This window comes from Trichechus manatus, unplaced genomic scaffold (assembly GCF_000243295.1).
Source record: "Trichechus manatus latirostris isolate Lorelei unplaced genomic scaffold, TriManLat1.0 scaffold00057, whole genome shotgun sequence".
Classification (NCBI taxonomy): Eukaryota; Metazoa; Chordata; class Mammalia; order Sirenia; family Trichechidae; genus Trichechus; species Trichechus manatus.
In genome coordinates, this window is record NW_004443993.1 from 6,440,798 (window position 1) to 6,465,154 (window position 24,357).

General features: G+C 50.6%; 2 protein-coding genes across 7 annotated transcripts in view; both read left to right on the forward strand.

Moving 5' to 3' along the window:
- Positions 1–6: 6 nt before the first annotated feature.
- On the forward strand, positions 7–12,392 carry MARCHF2 (membrane associated ring-CH-type finger 2). The gene is made up of 5 exons (XM_023733233.1): positions 7–13; positions 5,539–5,777; positions 8,207–8,402; positions 9,777–9,986; positions 12,110–12,392. Exons 2-5 carry the CDS (start codon positions 5,602–5,604, stop codon positions 12,266–12,268), a joined length of 741 nt encoding a protein of 246 aa, XP_023589001.1. The 5' UTR covers positions 7–13; positions 5,539–5,601; the 3' UTR covers positions 12,269–12,392.
- Positions 12,393–17,850: 5,458 nt separating this feature from the next.
- Positions 17,851–24,357, forward strand: part of HNRNPM (heterogeneous nuclear ribonucleoprotein M) — a 40,609-nt gene continuing 34,102 nt past the window's right edge. For 4 of the 6 annotated variants that reach the window (XM_023733234.1, XM_023733235.1, XM_012556168.2 and 1 more), the window contains exon 1: positions 18,059–18,190. In XM_023733234.1, coding sequence (XP_023589002.1) covers positions 18,078–18,190 — 113 coding nt within the window. In that variant the 5' untranslated portion in view covers positions 18,059–18,077. Of the gene's footprint in view, positions 18,191–24,357 lie in introns of all 6 variants that reach the window. The other 2 variants (XM_004378404.1, XM_004378403.1) reach the window with 2 other exon arrangements.

The following is a 24,357-nucleotide window of genomic DNA, read 5'->3' on the forward strand; positions in this document are numbered from 1 at the left end:
GGCCGCGGATCAGGTAGGCCGGGACGGCGGGAGGGGACGGGGGACGGGGGACGCCGGTCTGTGGGCCGGCCCGGGTTCAAAGCCCCCTGCGCGGGACGGCCGGGCTCGGACCTTCGGCCTCGGCCTCCCCCGGGGCGCGAGGGCCGCTATTCCCGTAGCGAGGGCGGCAGGAGGTCCCCGAAACTTGACACTCAGTAGGCGCCTCGCAGAGCCTCAGTTTCTCTTTCTGTGAAACGAGGTCGGGAGGATCCGGGAGCTGGCGCATGTGTAAAGCGCCCGGCACTCAGTAGGTGGTCAGTAAGTGGTCAGTGTTCTCCCCAGCCTTCTCCTTCAGGGGCTAAATAGTAAGTATATGTGTCAGGCACTGTGACAGAGTGGCCAGAATTTATATTATTCACTCATTCAGCCCTCTAAAGGAGCCTTGGTGGCCCAATAGTTAACCGCTTGGCTGCTAACCGAATGGTTGGTGGTTTGAACCTACCCAGTGGCTCTGCGGGAGAAGGACCTGGCGATCTGCTCCCGTAAAGATTATAGGCTAGGAAATCCTATAGGGCAGTTCTATTCTGTCCTATGGAATCCACTGGACAGCACCTAACACAACAGGGTCCTCTAGGAACCAGAAGAGGGGAAGTACTAGAAATCTTCCCTGTTTTACAGATGAGGAAATGGTGCTCAGAGAGGTTAAGTCTCTTGCCCAGGGCCACACAGCAAATAAAGAGGAGAGCTGGAATTAGAACCTGGCCTCAGATGCAGGGCCAGGGAAGTACTGAAGGCGGTATTGGTGTCACTCTCTCTGTGGCCACAGGGCACACAGGAGCCCCTTGCTGGTGAGTGATGATGAATGAACGTTTTTTGCCGGCTCCACAGCTACCCTGAAAAATCATAGCAGTTATTGAGGACTGCTGATGGCACAAGTGCTCGGCCGTAATCGAAAATTCAGTGGTTCAAACCCACCTAGCAGCTCCGTGGGAGAAAGACCTGGTGATCTGCTCCCATAAAGATTACAGCCTAGAAAACTCTATAGGGCAGTTCTACTCTGTAACACATGGGGTCACCATGAATCAGAAATCATCCGGATAGTACACAGCAAAGCATTTATTGAGCACTTACTGTGTGCCAGGCACTGGCTGTGCTTCTTCTTATCAAGCCTTCCCAACAGTTCCTTAAGCTGATGATGTAATTATAATAAGAGCTAATGTTTACTGGCTTCTTAATATTTACTGATTTATGAGCTGGGTAACATTATGACCCCGTTTTACAGATGAGGAAACTGAGGCTCAGAGGGTGAAGCAGTTGTCTGAAATCACACTGTGGGGTGTTAGGGCCCTCTGAGTCCTCTTCCCCCAATTCTCTGCCCTCAGGAACAGGAGGCTGGGCAGGTGTGGAAAGGTTGTGGGCCCCCAGACCTAGCCAAGGAAGAGTGAGCTTCCAAGTCCACTGACTCCATCAGGTTGACAAAGGAGGAGGATGAGGCCCAGAGGAGCTAAGTGACATATCCCAGTTCACACAGCGTCAGCGGCAGAGCCAGGACTTAAGGATCCAGATCTCATGATGATTAACATATATACTCACTCACTGAACTGTCCCTTCCTAGCTGTGTAAGTTAAGAAGTAAGTAGCTGCCCCTTTCTGGGCCTCAGTCTCCTCCTCTGTCGAATGGAGGCAATTATCAGACTTATGTCATAGGTTTGTTGTGAAGAATCAGTGAAATCCATCTCCCAGGCACTGGGCCAAGTCTGCCCAAGGTGTTAGCTCGTTCTGCCATCCCAGCAGCCCCAGAGTTGAGTCCAACTTGCAGCTGCTCCTATCCTTAACACCCAGCCTTGGGTATGGCCTTGTCCAAGCCCAGGCCTCTGCAGCAACTTTGGACCTCTAGCCTCTAAACCTCTCTGATTCCTGCCATGGAGGCTGGCAGACCAGGGTCTGGGGTCAAGGGACCTGGTTTTCCCACTCTGTTCTTATACAGAGTACCCATACCCATTGCTGTCGAGTTGATTCTGACTCATGGAGACGCCCTGTGTTACAGAGTAGAACTGCTCCATAAGGTTTTCTTGGCTGTGATCTTTATAGAAGCAGATTACTAAGTCTGTCTTCAGTGACACCACTGGATGGGTTTGAACTGCCAACCTTTAGGTTAGTAGATGAGTGCAAATAGTTTGCACCAGAGTAGGAACTGAGAAATTAATGCAGCAACTCTGTGCCAGACAGGTGTTAGGTGCTGGGGACAGTGGGGACCAAGTCCAATATGGTCCCTTGGCAGAGCTCACTGAAGAGCGGGAAGACAGACATGGTTGACAAGGAGACAAACAAGAGCCTTTCAGAGGGTCACCTGTGCTCTGAAGGGAGTAATCTGAACCCTGGTGACACTTTAGCCAGGATGGTTGGGGGAGGCCCCTACAGGGAAGTGACCTTTGAAGGGGACACTTAAAACAACCGTGTAGAGTTCAGTGAGATGATTAATATATATGCAGATTGCTTAGCACAGTACCTGGCAGGCTAAAAATCAAACCCAACCAAACCAGTTGATTCCAATTCATGGTGACCCACGTGTGCCAAATAAAACTGCTCCATAGGGTTTTCAAGGCTGTGACTTTTCAGAAGTAGATTACCGGGCTTGTCTTTCGAGGCACCTCTGTGTAGGTTTGAACCATCAGCTTTTCAGTTAGTAGTCAAGTGCTTAACTGACTGCACCACCCAGGGATTCCTACCTGGCGTGCAGTAGTACTTAATAAACAATGTTATTGTTGTTGTTATTTGGTGTCAGTTCGGCTCAGACTCATGGCAACCTTATGTATAACAGAAAGAAACATTGCTTGGTCCTGCACCATCCTCACAATCGTTGCTGTGTTTGAGCCCATCATTGCAGGCACTCTGTCAATCCATTTCATTGAGGGTTTCCCTCATTTTCAGTGACCCTCTACTTTGCCAGACATGATGTCCTTTTCTAGCAATTGGTCTTTCCTGATGACGTGTCCAAAGTAAGCAAGATGAAGTCTTGCCATTCTTGCTTCTGAGAAGCATTTTGGCTGTACTTCCTTTAAGACTGATTAATGAGCAATAGTTGCTATTATTGTTTTGGTGATTTGTGGGGTCTTGCATTAGCAGATTTCCAAGTGTGTTTTTTTTTTTTTTTTTCTGTGATAGTAAAAGGAATGGTTTGGTCCCTGGGTGGTGCAAGTGGTTTTCGCTCAACTGCTAACCTAAAGGTTGACGGTTTGAACCCATCCAATGGCGGTACTGCAGAAGAAAGACCCGACAATCTGTTTCTATAAAGATTGTGTTGTTGTTTTTAGGTGCTGTCGAGTGGATTCTGACTCATAGCAACCCCATGTGACAGAGCAGAACTGCCCCATAGGGTTTTCTAGGCTGTAATCTTCATGGAAAGAGCTCTGGTGGTGCAGTGGTTAAGTGCTCGGGTGTTGACCAAAAGGTTGGGGGTTCAAACCCACCAGCCACCCCATGAAAGAAAGATATGGCAGTCCATAAAGATTTCAGCCTTGGCAACCTTATGGGGCAGTTCTACTCTGTCACATGGGGTAGCTATGAGTAGGCATTGACTCAACGGCAATGGGTTTGGTTTTGGAATCTTTCCAAGAGTAGATCGCTAGGTCTTTCTCCTGCGGAGCCGCTAGGTGGGTTTGAACTACCAACCTTTTGGTTAACAGCCAAGCACTTAACCATTGTGCCACCAGGACTCCTTCCATAAAGGTTACAGCCAAGAAAACCCTATGGAGCAGTTCTCTGTAACACATAGGGTTGCCATGAGTTGAAATCCACTGGACAGCAGTGGGTTTGGTATTTTTTTAAAATAAATGTTAGATCCTCCCATATATTTGGGTGACTCCCCAATATTTGCAGAAGTTAGCTGATCCTTGGAGGGGTGGGAGGAATGGACCCCCCTCTACAAGCATTCCCTGGAAGAGCCCAGTGGCTGCCCCACTGACCTTGAGCCCGAAGTTCTGGCTCCAGGCACTCGGGAGGGACAGCAGTGTACGTGCCATGGCAGGCCTGGCCGCTGCCCTGCGGCTCTTATCTCAGGCCTGCAGCCTTACTTGTGGGCTCCTCCTGCTTTTGGGCCCTTACTTGCTTATCTGGTCTTCACTGGCCAAGTGTGGTGCCTCAGAAGGCCTTGTTGGGCCAGGCGCACTTCTGGCTGAGCCGGTCAGAGGGCATTGATCTGTCACAGAATGTCCTGGTGCAAAGAATTAGTCAATAGCTAATGCTGCTTGGTCCCCCTCTCTCTGTGGGTCTCAGGTTGTGACCAGCAGGGGTTGGTAAATGCCGACTGTGGGGTGGATGTACTGACTGGCCCCCTTGCTTTTGGTTTCTAAACACTCTGGGGGCTGCTGGGGGTCTCTGGACCATCACTCCTAGAGACAGAGGCCCAGAGGTTAGCCAGGTTGGGGAGAGAGAGCTTTAGCTCCAAACCAAACCAAACCAACAGTCCTCCAGTCAACTCCGATTCATAGCCACACCATGGGACAGAATAGAACTGCTCCATGGGGTTTTCTTGGCTGTAATCTTTACAAAAGCAGATTTCCAGGCCTTTCTTCCATGGTGCTGCCAGGTAGGTTCAAACCACCAACCTTTCAATTAGTATTCGAGCACAATCCGTGTGCACTACCCAGGGACCTGCCTCAGCTCCGGGGCACCTGTATTGACATCAAAGGGCATCTGAATAGATCTCTGTCCCTTTCGTGACACGTATCCCGGGAATGGGAAGCCCTACTTCAAGTCTCCTTGGCTGGCTTAGGATAGAGGAGGAGGTTCTCTGGGGTTCCTTTTTGCAGGTCTGACCCTGGGGTGGGGGGCAGAATCCCGAAATTCCACACCCAGAGCAGACTTCAGAATTTCTGCCTGAGACACCAACTGTCTCCCATGCCCTCCCCTCAGGGACGAGGCATGGCTGCAAGCAGCCTTTCTGGGGGACAGAGGCCACCACGGTCCTCGCCAGCCTGTGCCACTTGCTTGGTGGCCGGGGGTGTCTGAGTCAGGGAGTTCAGAGCCCTCTGAGAAGGTCAAGATGACTGACAGTTCAGGTCTTTGAGCCAAGTTCCTAGCTGAGTTCTTCTCCACTCAGAGGCAGGCCCAGACGCTCTGAGCCTGGCCCCAGGACAGCAGCGGAATCCAGTCCGCAAAGTCTCCACGTGGTGGGAGAGCTGGGCAGCTCTGGCCCCAAGAAGCGCCAAGCACAGGGCCTGGCATATACATATAACTGGTGCTCAGTGACAGGTGCCCTTACTGTGTCTGGAAAGCTGAGGTTGGAAGGTGGCCTGTGGGCTGGGGAGGAGCTGCTTTGAGGCAGGACCCTGGCTGGCTTTTCTTGGGAGAGTTAGGAGTACTAGTAACTGAGCCCTACTATGCGCCAGGCTGCCGCATGCATCATCTCACTGAATCCTCACAGCCCCCCAGGAGCCCCATTTTACATAGTGGGCAACTGAGGCTCAGAGAGGCAAGTCCTTGTCTGTGGTCCGGAGAGCTGGAGTTGAAGCCCAATCTGTCTGGCTCACAAAAACTTTGCCCTTAACCTCCCCGCCAGCCTCTCCCCAGGCTCCTGGGACCATGGGCCTCACGCCCTGAGGACGTGGGCCTCCCTGTGGCAATGACGACGGGCGACTGCTGCCACCTTCCTGGCTCCCTGTGTGACTGCTCCAGCAGCCCCGCCTTCTCCAAGGTCCTGGAGGCCACGGGCCTGGGACCACCCCAGTACGTGGCGCAGGTGACTTCAAGGGATGGCCGGCTCCTCTCGACTGTCATCCGGGCCTTGGACACAACAAGGTGAGTAGGGGCAGAGTGATTTCCTCCCAGTCTGGGGTTGGAAACGATCTAGAAGGGCCAGGTGGGTAAATAAATCAGGGGAAGGGGCCCAGCGGGGCCCTTGGATCGCTCTCTCAGCTGCAAACATTAATCACCATGTGGAAACAGAGCCCTCGCTCTCTTCTTCGGGAAAAGCCAAAATTTCAGATTATATGTGAAATCTGAAGGGCAAATCTTGACAAGTAATTCTTGGTTAGGGGTGACAAAATAGGGAAGAGAGCAGGCTGTGGACTCACCCTAAAAACCAAAAAACAAAACCAGTTGCCATGGAGTTGATGCTGACTCATGGTGACCCCGTGTGTGTCAGAGTAGAACTGTGCTCCATAGGATTTCTAATGGTTGAGTTTTTGGAAGTAGGTCACCAGGCCTTCCTTCCGAGGTGCCTCTGGATGGATATAAACAGCCAACCTTTTGGTTAGTAACCAAGTGCTTAACTGTCTGTACCAGTCAGAAATGTGGACTCACCCTGCCTGGGCTCAAATCCCCGGTGGACACCTGTCCCCCGGAGTGGCCTGGGACAAGTTACTTCCCTGCCTGTCTCTAAAATGGGGACACCTTCCTCACTGGGTAGTTCTGAGACTACAAAGCCATGGGATCCATACAGTACCAGGAATAGGGTTTGCTGCCTAGTTAGCGTTTGATAAAGAGCCCTGGTGGCACAGTGATTAAGCACTTGGCTCTCAACCGAGAGGTCGGCAGTTCAAACCCACTAGCCACTCTGAGGGAAAAAGATGTGGCAATCTGCTTCCATAAAGATTACAGCCTTGGAAACCCTATAGGGCAGTTCTGCCCTGTCCTATAGGGTCACTATGAATCAGAATCGACTTGACAGCAACGAATTAAGCATTTGATGGAGCCCCTGGGTGTTGCAAATGGTTAACATGCCCAGAGACACCTTGAAAGAAGGGCCTGGCAATCTGCTTCTGAAAGGTCGCAACCATGGAAACGCTGCGGAGCGCAGTTCTACTCTAACGCACATGGGGTTGCTATAAGTCAGAGTCAACTTGATGGCAACTGGTTTGGTTTTCAGTTTACGTAGTAAGTTCTCGCTAAGTGTTAAGTCGGATTTCTTCCTCCTCTCTGAATTTGCTCTTCCAAAGTTTCCCAGGGTTCCCCAGGACAAACTCCAAGCTCAGGGGGCCCTTCCTCAGGGTTCTCATCACATCCGCTTCCCTGAGTTGGTCTCCGGTGCAGGGACTTCTTTCCTGTTACCCTTTTTTTTTTTTGGTGGGGGGCAGGGTGTGGGCTGACTGCGTAGGACCAGAACGGAGCCCCAGGGCAGGCCACGTGACAGTGTGGGAGCAGACAGCAGCCCAGGGCTAAGGCGAAGGCACACATGAGGGAGCTGTTCTGGGCCTCTTTGATTTTAAAGCAGCCAGGAATGAGAAATGGAGAGAAAACAGCTGCTCCGTGGTGCCAAGGGGAAGCTGGCGTTATCTGGAAAACAGCTGTCCTGCTTAGCCTCCCTCCTTTGTGTCTTCCTCGAGTCCACTTTCTGGGTGGAAAAGTCTGGAAAACAATGACTCATGTGCTGTGCGGCCTCCGGGTCCCCCAAGGTCACACCCCTGCCTCCTGAGCTGCCCAAGGGAGGACCTGGCGGCCTCGAGACTGGGCTGGGCCTAGAGGTGTTCCCGAGGGGGCTTTCTGCAGAAGACTTTTTGTCTTTTATCTCCCCCTGGCCAGGGCAGAGGGGCAAGTGGGCCCTTCTCCCTGAATGCAGAGGTTTCTCAGGCAGCACTGCCTTCAGGTATGGCTAGATCCAGGGCCTCCGATGATATCCTTGAGAATCTGCCTCTCCTGTCTCTTGGCTCTGCTTTCCTCTGGGTTGGCATCGTTCACAGACTCCACATGGAGACCAGGTGGCTGCCAGCAGCCCTGGGCTTACATCATAGCAGTGCTGGTGTTTAAGGGAACAAAAAATAGGTTTTCAGGAATTGATTCCCAGAGGGTCCGATTGCATCACATGTCCTTCCCAGAGCCTGGTCCCTTGACCATGGCATGTGGTGTTCTGATTGGCCAGGCCTGAGGTCATCAGGCGTGTCACTAGCTTTGAGGACAAAGAATTGGGGGTGGGATGGTTGCCGAGGATAATCAGTGTTATGAGCCCGTAAAAGGAGTAGTGGATGCTGGGCAGGTAGGTACAACATATGCTCACCATGGACCTAAAAAAGTGACACAGGAGTCCTGGGCAGGGAGCACATCACTCCGCCTCTGGGCGTCTGGAAGCCTTCCCAAAGGAGAGGACGTTTGGAGTTGGGCTTTTAAGGATGAGTAAGAGTTCGCCAAGTGTCAGGATGTGGGGAAACACTGAGCTTGTCACCTAGCGAGTAGTGAAGCAGGTACGGGTGGGAAGCCTAGTCGTTGCTCGCATGTCCTGTCTCTGTGTGCAGTGATGGTCCCTTCTGCCGGATCTGCCATGAGGGAGCCAATGGGGAGAGCTTGTTGTCTCCGTGTGGCTGCGCTGGCACGCTGGGCGCCGTGCACAAGAGCTGTCTGGAGAGGTGGCTCTCCTCATCCAACACTAGCTACTGTGAGCTGTGCCACACGGAGTTTGCGGTGGAGAAGCGGCCCCGGCCCCTCACAGAGGTACCCTTGGGAGCTTGAGGTTGGGGTGGCCACAGGGGAGGAAGGCAGACTTTGGGGGCCCTGGAGGCTCCTGGTGGGGTGGGGAAGCAGCTTCTCTGTAGGGTGGAGTCTACCCCCTTACATCCCCTGACCGTGGATCCTGCTGATGGGGATGCCTGGCTAGCCCTGTGCTAGACATGGGAACCCAGCTGCCAACCAGACAGATGGAGCTGGTGCTCATGGAGAACACAGCCCAGTCAAAGAAATGAGGCAGCTGTTGGCCTGGAGCAATAGTGCTATGATAGAAACATGTTGTGGGTCAGTGGGACCAGTACAGGGGTGACTTAACTTGGAGGCTCAGCTGAGGCCAAGCTGAGACTTGAGGGATGTGAAGGAGCCAGCCTTGCCAAGAACCTGGGGGAGGGGTAGCCCTGCCCATGGGCACAGCGTGTTCAGAGGGCCTGAGGCTGGGAAGAGGTTGGTGCTCTTGAAGAAGCCCGAGGGCTGGAGTGGAGAAATGAGTCAACAGAAGCCATCCTAGCCTTTGTGGCCTTGCTGAGGGGGTCAGACTTGAGCCTGAGTGTGATGGGTCGGGATTAAGACAGACCTGGTTCCCAGGCATGGCAGGCAGCTCACTGCTCCCCAGAGCACCCCTGGCTGCCTAGATGCCCACTGAACTCCAGCCTGGCATGGGGTGGCTGAGAGGTATAGTCAGGCTCGAGACCAGAGTGGTCAGGGCTGAGATAGGGAGTCCAGAGGCTGGGGGCCCCGGGCCCACCCTGGGAGGCAGGCTCTTGGCAGAGCAGTCAGAGAAAGATCCAGCCCCTGCCCCTACGCCCTCCCACTGGGTCCCCATGCTCCAGGGTGGGCACACTCCCACCTCAAGGCCTTTGCACTTGCTGTTCCTGCGGCCTGGGACACACCTCCCTCCTCCTTCATGAGGCCCCTTCTGGTCATTCCATTCTCCTCAAGTGTCACCTCCTTGGCAAGGCTGTCCCCTCTCTGACAACTCACCCCATTTTGTACCTCCAACTAGCATGGGAGCTCTGGGAGGCCGGGGACCCTTTCTATCCCATTCACAACTGTATGCCCAGCACCTAGCAATGCCTGGCCACTGTAGGCTCAGTAAATATTGGAAAGAAAGGAGGGAGGGAGGGGAGGAGGAAGGGAGGAAAAGAGGGAGAGGAAGAGAGAGGGAGGAGGAGGGAGAGGGGTGCCCAGGCAGGGGGCTGGTCCTTCAGATCTCTTTGGAAGGAACAGTGGTTTCTGGAGCCCCCAAGCAGGGCACAGTGACCTACCTGGGTGTCAGCAGAGACAGCCCAGCGCTAGAGGGAGCACGTAGCCCCCTCAGCAGCATTTCTCCCCATCTCCTTTGCCCCCCATTCCCTCCCCCAGTGGCTGAAGGACCCGGGGCCGAGGACGGAGAAGCGGACACTGTGCTGTGACATGGTATGCTTCCTGTTCATCACGCCGCTGGCCGCCATCTCGGGCTGGCTGTGCCTGCGGGGAGCCCAGGACCACCTCCGGCTTCACAGCCGGCTGGAAGCTGTGGGGCTCATTGCCCTCACCATCGCCCTTTTCACCATCTATGTCCTCTGGACACTGGTGAGTGGCCGTTGGCAGCAGGTCAGGCCGCTGGGGTCTCCAGTTCAGAGCAGCCCAGCCAGGGACTGGGGGGTAAGTGGGGTCCGAGTCCCTGCTGGCCTCTGCTTACAGCCCTGGGTGGGAGCTGGGGCTGATGCATGAGGGCCATCCCCTGAGCTCACCTCATGTTTTCATGGGGCTCAGATTCCAAGCCTGATAAAGGCCCTGGCCTCTGGGTGACTTGGGACAGCCCTGAGCCAGCTGTGAGCCTTCTGCTACAGGGATAAGAGAACACCAAGCAGCAGGCCTGAGTGCAGGGCTCACCATCCATGGGTCCGTCAAGGTTGGGGGGCAAGAGGGTGGAGGGGAGGGAGGGAAAGAGGGCATGCCCAGAAAGGATCAGCATGAATCCAGCCCCCAAAATGTGGAGATGGAGCCAGTCCTCACATTCCCAGTTTTCCGTCCTCATCACCAGTCGCCCCCGGCATGCTCTGTCTCTGACCCTAGCCACCCAGAACTGGATGAGAACCCACAAGTCAAAAGGACACTGTTCTTCAGATTGCCAAACAGACAGACGCCAGCCACGAGCTTGGGGAGTCCACACACCACCCCAACCTTCTGACCTGCTGGCTCACATGTCCCTTTGGGTTTGATAATTCGCTGGAACAGCTCACAGAATTTACGGAGAATATGCCATACTTGGAGCCCTGGTGGTGCAGTGGTTAAGAGCTCGGCTGCTAACCGAAAGGTCGGCAGTTCAAATCCATCAGCCACTCCTTGGAAACCCTGTGGGGCAGTTCTACTCTGTCCAATAGGGTCGCTATGAGTCAGAATCAACTGGAAGGCAACCGGTTGTGCCACACTTAAGACAACAGATTTATTACAGCCTAAAAGGTTGCGAACAAAGGGATGCATAGGGCGAGGTTTGGGAGGGTTCCCACCATGGAGCTTCCATGTCCCCAGGGATGCGCTACCCTCCCAGAGCAGATGTTCTTAGTCAAACAGGAAGATCCCTGAGCCTCTGTGTTCAGGGCTTTTATTGGCCAGTCCTGCACGAGAGGCTAAATCATGCCTTCTGAGGCCAGTTGACATCAGTCTTCTAAGTGAGTCTTCTCTGATCTAGCCAGCCCCCATTTGTCAGCACAAATCCTGGAAGTCCCAGATCAAGGCACCCCAGTTCCTCCAAGGTTTATTTCTCTGGAGCTAAGGACAAAGGCCTCCGTTCTCATGGTAAAACTAGGTCCTTTACCTGACAGAGAGAGAGAGAGGGAGAGAGAGAGAGAAGCAGAGACAGAGAGATATTAAGAAATCGAGAGAGAAAGATCGAGAGAAACAGAGAGACCAAAAGACTGACAAAGAGCAGAGGAATGAGAGAGACCGAGAGAGAACAGGGGTGCTGTCCTGGCTGCAGCAGGCATTAGACCTCTGGCTCAAAGGATCAACGTCCCCCAAAGTCTAACCACTGTTATGTAGGGGTCCCCTCCTCACAATTATTTGTTAACGCATGCACCTATACTGTGTGTGTGTGTGTGTGTGTGTGTGTGTGTGTGTGTGTGTGTGTGTGTGTGTGTCCGTCCGTCCGTCCGTCCGTCCGTCCGTCCGTCCGTCCGTCCCCATCCCCACTATGGATTCTTTTCCCTGGGTCTTTCCTTGTCTGGGTGCACCGTATTTATTTAACCAACTTTTGACAGACCCTGGGATTCTTTCCAATGTTTGTTTCGTTTTTTTTTTTTTTTTTTTTTTGCCATTGGGAACAGCGCTTTGAGCACCTGTGCAAATGTTTCTTGGGAGCTGGCTTGGTTAAAGGGTATGGCCCATGACCTTGAATCCCTCCTGAGAGGCTGTCTCCCTTCGCTTCCACCTATGGACTGGGACAATGATGAGGACAAAGAGAGAGACAGAGAGGGGGTCTCCTTGCTTCCCTGCTGCAGACCCTACCTCGCCTTGGCAGGACTCCGGGTGCTGATGGGGAGTTGCCCAGGGAGAGAGGGAGGGGTGCGTGCAGAGCCTGATGCCACCTCTGCTTCCGGAAGCATGAGTCCAGCCTGGTTTGGGCCAAGGCGGGTGCCCTGTGGTCCCGTTTTCCTCCCGTGGGGGTGCAAGCCAGCCCGGCCTTCACCACCTACTTCCTCACTGTCCTGCAGGTCTCCTTCCGCTACCATTGCCAGCTGTACTCCGAATGGAGAAGGACCAACCAGAAAGTCTGCCTGAAGCTCCGGGATGCAGAGGGCTTCGAGGGTGCCCAGCACTCCCCCCTTGCAGCTGGACTCCTGAAGAAGGTGGCCGAGGAGACGCCCGTGTGACGGCCCAGCTGGTGGAGTCCTGCAGCGGGGAGGGCAGAGGCAGCTGGGGATGCCTTGGCGTCCAGAAGGACGGAAATGCCCGTCCAATCCCACACAGCCAGAACGCTTCTTAGGCCACAAGACGCCACGCAGACCCTCTTACGGGATCGCGTGTGACTAGATTTCCAGGTTTTTTGCACACTGTTGGATATGACGAGACAGATGGATGCAGCCCCAAGCTTCACACAGAGCGGGCACCCCGATCTCATCCCGAGGTCCACTCAGCACCTTTCCCCGCTGGCAGCCATGGCTGGCATGTCAGGGGGCCCGGAAAGTTCCGGCAAGCTTCTTGTGCTTTTCTGCCCCTGGCAGACTTGCTTCCCTGGCATCCTTGACTTTATAAAGTTGCACTGTTTCTCCCAAGCCCACCCCCAGTGAATAAAGGGAGCCCTTGCTCAGCCTTGTCAGTGATGTTTCTGAACCAGGCCTCAAAGTGAGGGGCCTGGGGCCCAAGGGGAGTGAGGAGCCATGTGGAGGTAAAAAATACACTCCGCATGTTTGAGGGATCTGTTAGGAACATAGGAAGCAGAAACAAAGGCTGAGTTTTCAAGTGACAAGCAGGTTATCGTTGTTAGGTGCCGTCGAGTTGATTTCCACTCATAGAGACCACATATGACAGAGTAGAACTGCTCCTTAGGGTTTTCTTGGCTATAATCTTTATGGAAGCAGATCACCAGGTCTTTCTCCCATGGAGCTGCTGGGTGGGTTCAAACTGCCAATCTTTCAGTTAGCAGCTGAGCACTTAACTGTTGTGCCACCAGAATTCCTTGACAAGCAGGTAACAGTGTTATGTAGTACATACTTTAAAAAATATATGTAAGAAGTCCAGTTTCTAGTTATTTTGCATCTACTGCGGGCCAGATACCATGCTGGGCCCGTTGCACTCGTTAGTGAAGATCACATCCGCCCTTATCGAGGTCACTGTGGATAGGCCCTGTTCTGAGCCTTCATGGGCAGCATCCCTCTGACAACCACCTTCAGGGGGAGGAGCGGGTATTACTCCCATTTTATAGATGGGAATACTGAGGCCCAAGCAGGGAAGCTTTTGTCTAAAGCCCCATAGGTGTAGGACGTGGACTTGGAGTTTGACCCCAGGTCTGTGCAGCCCCAGTGCTGCGCTAGGGGAAGAAACAGAACGTGGTCATGTTAATAACAGCCGGTCTCAGTTACCTAGTGCTGCTGTAACAGAAATACCACAAGCAGATGGCTTTAACAAACAAGTTTATTTTCTCACAATTCAGGAAACTAGAAGTCCGAGTTCAGACCACTGGCTCTAGGGGAAGGCTTTTTCTCTCTGTCCGCTCTGGAGGAAGGTCCTTATCTCTTCAGCTTCTGCTTCTTGGTTCCTTGAAGATCCGGTTGTGGCATCTATCTTACCCCATCTCTGCTTCTCTTGCTTGTTTAATCCATTTTAAATCTCAAAAGAGATTGACTCAAGACACAGCCAACGCTAATCCTACCTCATAAACATAACAAAGGCAACCCATTCCCAAAGGGGATTATAACCACAGGCGTAGAGGTTAGGAATGACAATACATATTTTTGGGGTACACAATTCAATCCATGACACAGCCCCTCCTCCTTGAATGCTTTCTTTGCCCTCTGCATGCTCTTTTTCACACTTCAGGGCTGTTTGCATGGGGCTGCATTGAACACCCACAGTGGTCCTGAAAGGGGAGTTCTGGTGTTAACCACATTGGCAGATGAGCAAACTGAAGCTCAGAGAGGTTGGGTCACCTGCCCAAGCTCACACAGCACTGAGGGGCCCAGCACAGTGATCTGTCCTGTGGCCCATTCTATTTTTATTTTATTATTATTTCCTATTTTATTTTAATGCTATTTCACCATGATTTTTAATAAATAACTCTTATCTAAGAAAAGTAAGATGAAACATTACTGATACAGTTGTGGCCCCCTGGCTCCCCTTCCCCAATCACACCACCTCATTCTCCCCAGAGACGCCAACCAGTTGATGTTTATCATTGCCAAGATTTCTTATACCCGTTCTAATATGTTCTTGTTAGTTGCCGCCAAGTCAGTTCCGACTCATGTACAACAGAACGAAACATTGCCCGGTCCTACGCCATCTTCATGATCGTTGATATTCTTGAGTTGTGGCCACTGTGTATTTTGAGTGCTGTTCTATTGTTTTATGCATGAATCTCAGCATACTTAGCTCACTCGCAGAGGAAGAAAACCCCTTCCTGCCCCAGACTAGAAGGGTGGGAGGAAGCCAGCCTGGCCATGGGAGTGGAGAGGTATGAGATTGGTAGAGGGAACAGCGAAGGTCAAAATCCTGGAGGCTGGAAACTGCCGGCAGGTCGGCCACGTGGCTGGAGCAGGGACTGAGGGGCCGAGGGATGGGAGAGAGGAGAGAAGAGGCCAGGGAGGTGGGCAGGTCTGTGTAGGCATCAGGTGATAATGCGGTGGTGGTCTGCAGTACTACAGAATCACACCCAAGCCCTCCAGGGCCTCACTCCCTACACAGGCCAGCACCCACCTTCCCTCAGGCCAACTTTGGAGTAAGATGCCCTTGGGATGATGTAAAGGGGCTCCAGGACATGCCATCACCAAGAGGGAAAGCCATTTCCCTTGCAAATCTCTTGTAGTACATTCGATTATATCAAGCAAAAAGTGTCAGTTTGGTGCTAGTCTGCCTTTACCCTCTAACACCTGGGGTTGCCATGAGTTGGAATTGACTTGGACAGCAACTGGTTAAGGTCCCTGGGTAGTGCAAACCCACTCAGCGGTGCTGCAGAAGAAAGATGTGGTGATCTGCTTCCATAAAGATTACAAGCCAAGAAGACTCCATGGAGCTGTTCTACTCTGTCACAATGGGGTGGGGTTGCCATGACTCAAAATTGACAGCAACTGGTTTGTTCTTGGAAACCCTGGTGGCAAAGTGGTTAAGAGTTATGGCTGCTAACTAAAAGGTGTCCAATGGGGTTGCTGTGAGTCGGAATCGACTCGATGGCAACAGGTTTTTTTAACAAGTTTGCTCTTGGTTTCGAACCCTAGCATGGCACAAACGGTTAAGCACTCAACTACTAACCAAAGGTTGGTAGTTCGAACCCACCAGAGATGCCTTGGAAGAAAGGCCTGGCTGCTTCTGAAAGGTCACCACCTGGAAAACTCCATGGAGCGCAGTTCTACTCTGCAACACATGGGGTCACCATGAGTTAGAATCAACTGGAAGACAACTGGTTTGGTTTTTGGTTTTAACCGTAGCAAAGAGAGGGTAGATCTTAGGCTCAGAGCCTTCAGCAGTGTGCCAGACCGAATTATAATTTAATAACATCATGCTCTTATTTTTTTTTTTTGTATTAACCTATTAGAGCAAGTTTTCAGTGTGTGCTGTGATGTAGAACAAAAATCTAAATATACTTTTTTCAAGAAAAAAATAAGGGGGTGTCAGTTTTAAGGGAAAGTGTGAAGGGAACAGTAGTTCAGGATATAGCCGAACCTAGGGATCTGGGCAGTGTCGGGTTAAATTGACCCGCCCGTGGGGGCCCAGCCTGGAAGAGATTTTGTTTCCTTGTCTGTGCTTGGTTGTTCCTGTTCTCCAGTCACACCCACTAGGGAGAAGGGATCAGGGTGGCTTCTTATCCCTGCTGCTTTGCATTCTGATCCTAACAGACTGCTGTGGCTTCTGAGTCCTGCTGAGCACAGGGAACTTGGAGATGTGTGAGGCTCTTTCTGCCCCAAGGGCCCTTCCCATCTAGGAAAGTTCTACGGCAAACCCATTGTTGTTGAGTTGATTCTGTCTCATAGCGACCGTATAGAACAGAGTAGAACTGCCCCATCGGGTTTCCGAGGCTGTAAATCTTTACGGAAGCAGACTGCCACATCCAAAGGGAGGGAGGTAAACTGAGGCAGATTCCCATGGGGCCATGGAAGAAGGAAGGGTTGGTGTGGACAGGGGATTTTAGTAGAGATTTCAGAAAGGAGGTAGGAAGAGGAGGGGCTTGAGGAAGGGCAAGAGAAGGGAATTAATTCTGTGAGCCGGGTTAATCTAGGGAGTACATAGAAGAGCTGGAAGAGAGGGTGGGGCCTAACCTCCTTTTCAGGCTGGGCTACTGGATTTATTCTCTGGGCCTAAAATTCCTCAGGATCCCTGGGTGGCTCAAATGGTTAAGTGCTTGGCTACTAACCAAACGGTTGGCAGTTTGAACCTACCCATTGAACCCACCCAGAGGCACCTTGGAAGAAAACCCTGGTGATCTGCTTCCTAAACGTAAAAACAAACAAACCAGTTGGCCGTCAGGTCAACTCTTAACTCATAGCGACCACATGTGTGTCAGAGTAGAACTGTGCTCCATAGAGTTTTCCAGCCAGTGAGCTTTTGGAAGCAGATTGCCAGGCCTTTCTTCCAAGGCCCCTCTGGGGGGGTTCAGACCACCAACTTTTTAGTTAGCAGCCGAGTGCTTAACCGTTTGCTCCATAAAGCCTTGAAAGCCCTGTGGAGCGACACGTGGGGTCTCCCAAGAGTCTACTTGATGGCAATGGTTTGGTTTAGTTTTGGGGTTCCCAAACTGAGGTCCGAATGACCTGGCTGAATTAAGCAGCTGGGAGGGTGTGGTGGGTGAGCTGTTCAGCCAGAACCTGACAAAATGTAATCATTCTATGAGAGAGGAAGAAAACCAGTCTTTCCCTTGGTGAGCCTAGAAAGAGTATGGTGGTTGGATGGGAACTTCTGCAAGACCCAGTGAGGCATTTCAAAGTTCCAAAGACACTAAAGGGAAGCTTAGGAAAGGAAGAGAGCCTGGGGCCTCTGGATGCTCCCCTGGGCTTCAGCTCCTGTCCCTTCTCAGGCCAATGTGGCTGCCCCAGGACACAGCCCCATAACAGCCCTGGACACACAGGGTTGAGGATAGAGCTGACACTTGCCTGGAACCCCAGAGGGCAGAGGGATCAGGTCAGGGCGCAGCCCAGGGCCGGGCAGGAAGGAACCCCAGTTCAGGTTAATGGAAACACCCAGGAGCACATACTCAGTCCCCAGCTATGTGTTTGGCTGTTGGTTGATAGGTTCAGGGAGAGAGATGTAGGCCAGGGGCTCTGCACCCGGGAGCTCCCAGTGTGGTAGGAAGACAGGCTGGACGCAGCCCAGATATTCATGGTGCTTAGAGAGATGGTGCTTTTCACACCAGTCCTTTCACCTGGATCACCTATGTTCTGCTCTCGGTGTCTGGCTAACTCCTTTACGTTCTATACACTTTCCAGGAAGTCCCTGGGTGATGCAAACGGTTAGCACTCTTGGTTGCTAACCAAAAGATTGGAGGTTGGAGTCCACCCAGAGGATCCTCGGAAGGCGATCGGCTTCTGAAAAATTAGCTACAGAAAACCCTACGGAGCACAGTTCTACTCTTACACACATTGGGTCGCCATGAGTTGGAGTGACTTGAAGGCAACTAGTTGGCTGTTCGTTGGTTGAAGCTTCTGGGAACCCCCAGGCAGAGGTTTCGCTGCCCCTTTGCCCCAGCTGGGAGGGACTAGATCCGGATGGGCGATGTTTCCTTAAACTTTGAAGGCGGGCGAGGGACCCGGTCGGTGCTTAATGCAAGCTTTTTGCGGGAATGAATAACAGCTGCCGGTGTGCGCCTGCGCATGGCGGGGGCGTGACCAGGAGCAGGGGCGGGGCCGGGGCGGCAGGGGACAAGGCGGGAGCCGGCCGAGGCGCGTGCAGGCGTTACTGGTTGCGCCGGGTCACGTGAGCGCGCAGGCGCAGCGCCGCGCAGCTCGCTGCCTCACACAAAGCCCAGAAGCGGAGAAAATGGCGGCAGGGGTCGAAGCGGCGGCCGAGGTGGCGGCGACGGAGCCCAAAATGGAGGAGGAGAGTGGCGCGCCCGGCGTGCCGAGCGGCAACGGGGCTCCGGGCCCCAAGGGGTGAGTATTCCACTATTCTTGTGCTGGTTCCGCTCGCGGCGGCCGGCAGCCTCCTCGCGCGGCTCCGTTACTCTGTTGGCGGCCTACCCCCGGCGCGGCCTCGGCCCCGGCCTTTCCCGCAGGGTCCGCTGAGGGTGACCGGGAAGCCTGGCGGCCTCGGGAGCGCCTCACGGCTTGTCTCCCACTTCTCGGGCCTCAACCCCCTCAGTCCTTTCAGGTCGGGGCCGACCGTGACGTCGAGGCCTCAGGCCTGGTCTCTGCGCACGAGGATAATGGCGCGGGCCCTGGAACCGGAGGGCCCCGGGTCCGAGGCCGGCTCGGCGGTCCGGTGACCTTGGGCGCGTGGCTTCATCCCCCCTTTCTCCCGCTGGGTCTCAGTTCCTTGATCCATAAAGTGGGGGAGGGGAGAGAGTGCGCGCGCAGGGCCCCGCGCACGGTTGGCCCCGGTAAACGGTAGCGGGAGGGGGGTGTCGGGAAGGGCCGTGAGGCCGGATCGGGGCGCCCCACCCCCCGCCTCCCAGCTCGCTCTTTTTTCCCCCTCCTCCTCTCCCCTCCCCACTGCGCGCCGCCCCCGCCTCGTGGTAAATGACTCGCTTGGAACCACCCCTCGCCCTACGCGCTGGCCCGGTTGAAGTTCCTGGCCGCTTCCGCGCCACCTCCCCAGGTGCGCAGCAGGTATTTGTGGAGTGATCCGACCTGCTGGTCGATTTTCACCCTTAGAAACAAACACACAAAAAGTGGGGGGAAGAAAAAAATCTTCTTCCGTGTTGGCAGGGAAAATTTTTCCATCGTTAGTCTGGCTCACCCATTTCCAGATCCGTCATGTTTTCGAGGTCTGCTCCGGGCTCTGTCTCGGGTCCTTGGAATTTGAAAATTGCTTTAAAGGAGGCCATCTTCTTGTGGCGCGCCGAAACCCGCTCATTCTGATTACAGGCACTGGACAAGAAGATGCGAAGTGTTTTGGCTCCAACCAGCGGCCGCGGGCGGGGAGGGGAGGGAAAGACTGGGCGTACGTTTGATTTCCCACAGATTTTTAATGTGAGTAACATAGAGTTGTGTTTTCAGCGCTATTGTGTACAGGATGTTTGGGAGTTGAGTGTAGTTAAAGCACCTATGTTAATGAGCGCGTAGTAAACGCAAGGAATGTTGTTGTTAGATGGGAGAATATTCCAGGCCCTTTCTTAGGTGGAGAGGGACAAGAAATGTGAAAGTGTGTTTAAACACTGCGAAAGTTGTGGTCCTCGGAAGTCAAGAGAAAGGTATCTTCTAATTATTCCCCAAACTGGAAACATTGGAAAGGGATGTGTCATTTCGTCTTTTTTGACCATCTGTTTAGGGGAGCTTAGCAGGACTTCTGAGATACAGCTAGTTGCTATATTGCTTTTTTTTTTTTTTCTTCCAAAGCAGTTAACTACAAGATGGAGTGCTACTAGAACCCTGAAGGTGAAAGGTTGAATTAGAGATTATAGCACGTGAGGTACATTTTTCAGACTTTCCACCATCCATTTTCAAATGGATAGTCATCCTATAACAGATTTCACTTGACAGACGTGATAAGTGGAGTATTAAAAACCTGAAGGTACAGGTAACACAAGCCCTTGTTGGAAGGATCCTCAGAGTCTAGGACGGGCTTAATAGAGGATACTTCAGGAAGCTAGCAACACTTAGATCTTTTTCCTAGAGCTTGTGGAAAACTTTTTTTGCATCACGAAGCTCTTGAAGCAAAGCTTTTCAGGAGCCCACGCGGGGGTTGAGGGGGGTTGGCTAACATTTTTGCAGTAAGGTAATTATGCAGTCTTAGAAGTGAGTGGAGTGGTAGGGAGCACAGAGCAGGCTGCCCCCACCCCCACCCCCCCTTCCCAACCTAAGCTGTTGGAGTTGGGGACTGTTCCTACCAGGAATATGAAGGGGAGAGAAGATGGTTGGGGAGAGGCAGACAGGAGAGTATCCAAAGGACCTGGGATTTTGGTATATGCTTTCCATATTTATAAAGAACTGAAGCTGCTGTAGCGTTTAAGATTGGGGGGCTGGCTTGTGGGCAGTGAATTCAGGCAAAGGAATTTGGGTTGTTATTTCAAAAGCGTTTTAGAGATAAGTCAGAAGGTAGAAACTTAGTCCTTCTGACCTCTCTCTACCAGGAGTGTGTAGTCAACCAAGAAGGCAGTGATGCTGGTGAGCTTGATCAGACCCCAGGTTGGACAGTTTGTTTTGCAGTTACTGGGTGTGAGAAGAGGGGTTCTACTTGGGTGGGAAATCTACTCCATGTAAAGGCAGCCAAGATTCAGAGTTAGGGTGTATTTAGTCAGGGAAAACTACTTATTTTGGAGAAATGTAAATGTTTAATTTTTATAAAGGTTGCACCATGTATTTAAAATCTGCCACTTAATGTACTGCCCCTCCTGATTAATTTTGTGGCTGAATCAGAAAACAGATAGATTGGTTATTTTAAAAAATAAATATTTATATTTGATATAGATCCCTGGGGAATAATATTAGTGTTAACTCTGTTTCACAATTGAGAAAAAAAATTTTTTTAAGCAATTGAGAAAACTCAGATTAAGGAACTTGACTCAGTACTCTAGGGGAGGCCATCCTAACTCTTAAGGCCCTTGCTGCTTCCACAGTACTACCGTGGTAACCACTCACCGAACAGTCATTTGGGTGGCTTTATTTAAACCAGATTTTCTGTGCTTTACAAGGGTTTTCGCATTTGCTGTAGTTCTAAAGGTGATTGCATACATAATAAAAAGGGTTTTTGAGGTACATTAGATGTTTAGCTCAGGGTTAAGATTGGGGGCTCTGGATTATTTGAATGCATGCTACCAGCTTGTAACATTCACTTTCCTTTTGACTTTATTCATGGCTAGGGAAAGTGATATTAGTCTGCAAAGATTAGGTTGCTTGTGTGTGTTTTTTTGTTTTTTTTTTTGAGTTCTCTGATAGGCTCTTCCATTACATTGTTTTGTAGTCATGGAATTAAAAGCTGATTGTGTCTTCAGTAGTCTGTAATGAGTACAGGTGTCTAGGTTTCCTCAGCCACTGCCCTGGTTGGCTTGTTTTAAAGCCTAATCAGGACATGCAACGTTAGAAGGCTGGGAGTGAATCAGTCCCTCTCCCCACACCCTTCAAGAAAATTGCTGGTACAAAAGTATATCATTGTCAGTTATTGTATATGTCAGGAGTCCCAAGCCTGTAAGTGTAGGTACTCACCTCCATTTACAGATGAGGGAACTGAAACCTAGGAAAGAGATGGTGACTTGGGGTCCAAACCCAGACATGTGACCCTAAAGCCTTAGCTTTTCTTTATCACTGCTTCCTTACATGTTTTGCATTTAAAATTTACCAAGCTGCGTTTTGCCTATGCTAGTCTTCGTTGATTCTCACAGCATCCCTGTGAACTACCATGGATAGTGTTCTCCTAGTGTCTCTGATGAAAAGCCAGAGAGGTAGAGCTTGAATCAGGTAGGTGCATGGTTAGGTGGCAGGTCTGGAGCTGTAATACAGTAGTGCTATGAATAGTGTGCTTCACATCTTAAGTGCATTAGAGGAGCTCAGGAGTTACAGGATTTCTGTGAAGAAGCACTTTGCATAAAGGGTGGTTCTCAGGGGACCTGGGAGAAGTCTTGTCCCTCAGGAGATATGATCGAAATTTCAGGCTGTTGAGAGTGCCATTTCAAACTGTACCCTTCCCTGGGTTGAGAAACCCTGGAAGTAATGAGAGTAGTGTGCATGGGAATGCTGTGGAGCCAGAAGAGAGGTCAGGATCACTGTTTTACGGAGTGAATACAGTAGTCCTTTTGTGGAGTAGGCACTCTTGATCTTTTTTTAAGTTGAGATCTTTACATAAACGTATAATTCTAGTATGGTAGGGCAGTGACATGATAAATTATCAATTTTCAAAAAGTAATATGTAATCCTAAAGCCATGTTTTAAATATAATTTTATTTTAATGGCTAGGAAGGTACTTAGTTATTTTACACTGGTCTTTATGAACGTGTTATGAAATAACAGGTTGATAGAATGTCAGAAAAGGTTTTTATTATGTTGTGTCTGTTTAGACCTTCGGGTGGATAGTTGGATGCCAGAATCAGATCCAGTTTTCATTGGCAATTGAGAGCCAGTTAGCAAGGAGATATTGGTAAGACATTTAGCCGTGGTCGATAGATTAGCTGTTGTGGCTTCAGTTTCTTTAAAAGATTAGAAATTGTTACTTTACGTGGGAAGTACAGGTCAAGTTACTGGGTTAGGTTTGAAATTTAACAAACATGATTTTAAACAACTCAGTTGAGGTATAGGAGCCCTGGTGGTGCAGTGGTTAAGTGTTTGGCCGCTAACTGAAATGTCGGCAGTTCAAACCCACCAGGAGCAGGAGAAAGATGTGGCATTTGGCTTCCGTAAAGATTACAGCCTTGGAAACCCTATGGGGCAGTTCTACCCTGTCCTGTAGGGTAATAGGTTGTTTGTTTTGTTATTGAGGTATAACTGACACAATAAACTACACATATTTAAAATGTACAGTTTACCTATCACCACCATCAAGATATGTACCCATTACCCGTCTCCCGCCCCCCCCCCGAAAGTTTCCTCTTGTCCCTTTGTAACCCTTCTGACGTCTCCCTGTCCCTGCTTCCCCAGCCATTGGTCTGCCTTCCATCAGTACAGACCAGTGGTTCTCAACAGGGTGATTTTGTCCTTGGAACATTTGGAAGTGTCTTGGAGACTGTTTTTTAATTGCACTTTAGATGAAAGTTTACAGAACAAATAGTTTCTCATTAAACAGTACACATATTGTTTTATGACATTGGTTAACAACCTCACAACATGTCAACATTCTCCCTTCCCGACCTTGGAGACATTTTTGGTGGTCATTATCATGGCTGAGGGAGGGTTGCTACTGGCTACTTGTGAATGGAGGCCAGGGATGTCGCTAAACATCTTGCAATGCATAGAATAACCTGTTGCCGTAGAGTCGATTCTGACTCATACTCCCTAAACCAAAGATTATTTGGTCCAAAATGCTCAGGTTGAGCAAACCCTGCTACAGACTAGTTTGTTAGATTAGGATTTCTAGAGTTGTATATAGTGGAATCCTACAGTATGTAGTCCTTTTTTGTCTTGTCTTTCAGCGTAATTATTATTTTGAGATTTATCCATGTTGTTCATGTAGCTCATTCCTTTTTATTGCTGAGTACTGTTTCATTGTCTGGATATACTACGATGTGTTTATTCATTTACCTGTTGGTAGACATTTAGATTTCCAGATTTAGAGTATTACAAATGTTGCTGTGAACATTTGGGTGTACAAGTCTTTATGGATCTGTGTTTTATTTTGGGGGAATAAATAGGAGTGGATGATTGAGTCATAAGGTAGATATATGTTTAACTTTTTAAGAAACTGTTAAGCTGTTTTCCAAAGTGGTTGTATCATTTTTACATTCCTACCAGTTCCTCCACATCTTTGCTAATATTTGGTGTGGTCAGTCTTTTTAATTTTAGCAATTCCGATAGATGTGTAGTGGTATCAGCTTTACTTATTTGTATTTCCCTAATTACTGATAATGTTGAGCTTCTTTGCATGTGCTTATTTGCCATCCGTATGCCTTTGGGGAGGTGCCTTCAAATCATTTGCCCGTTTTAAAAAATTGGGCTGCTTGTTTTCAGAGTTATTTATATATTCTGGGTGTAAGTCCTTTGTCAGATAATACAGTTTCCAAATATTTTCTCTCATTCTGTGTTATGTCTTTTCATTCTGTTAACTGTCTTTTGAAGAGCAGGAGTTTATAATTTTGATGTCCAGTTTATCAGCTGTTTCTTGTATGGATTGTGCTTTTGATGTTGTACCTAAGATATGTCTGCCTACCCGTGGTCACAAAGATTTCAACTATGTTTTATTCTAGAGGTTTTATAGTTTAAAAACGGTGAGATATATATAACAAAACATTTGCCATTTCAACCAATTTTTTTGTGTGTACAGTCTTCATCACTATTCGTTTCCGTATCTTTCCTCACCTTTAACAGAAGCTCAGTACTCCTTAGGCAGTAATTCCTCTTTCCCCCTCCCACCTATCCTTGGTAACTGATAATAAAGTTAGTCACTATGATTTGCCTATTCTTGATATTTCGTATAAGTGAAATCATACAATATTTGTCTTTCCGTGTCTCACTAG

Excerpts from the sequence above, each read along its gene's own strand:
- MARCHF2 (XM_023733233.1), top strand. The coding sequence starts at position 5,602 with ATGACGACGGGCGACTGCTGCCACCTTCCTGGCTCCCTGTGTGACTGC. Across the intron at positions 5,778-8,206 it reads CGGGCCTTGGACACAACAAG|TGATGGTCCCTTCTGCCGGA; the intron begins GTGAGTAGGGGC and ends CTCTGTGTGCAG. Across the intron at positions 8,403-9,776 it reads GGCCCCGGCCCCTCACAGAG|TGGCTGAAGGACCCGGGGCC; the intron begins GTACCCTTGGGA and ends TCCCTCCCCCAG.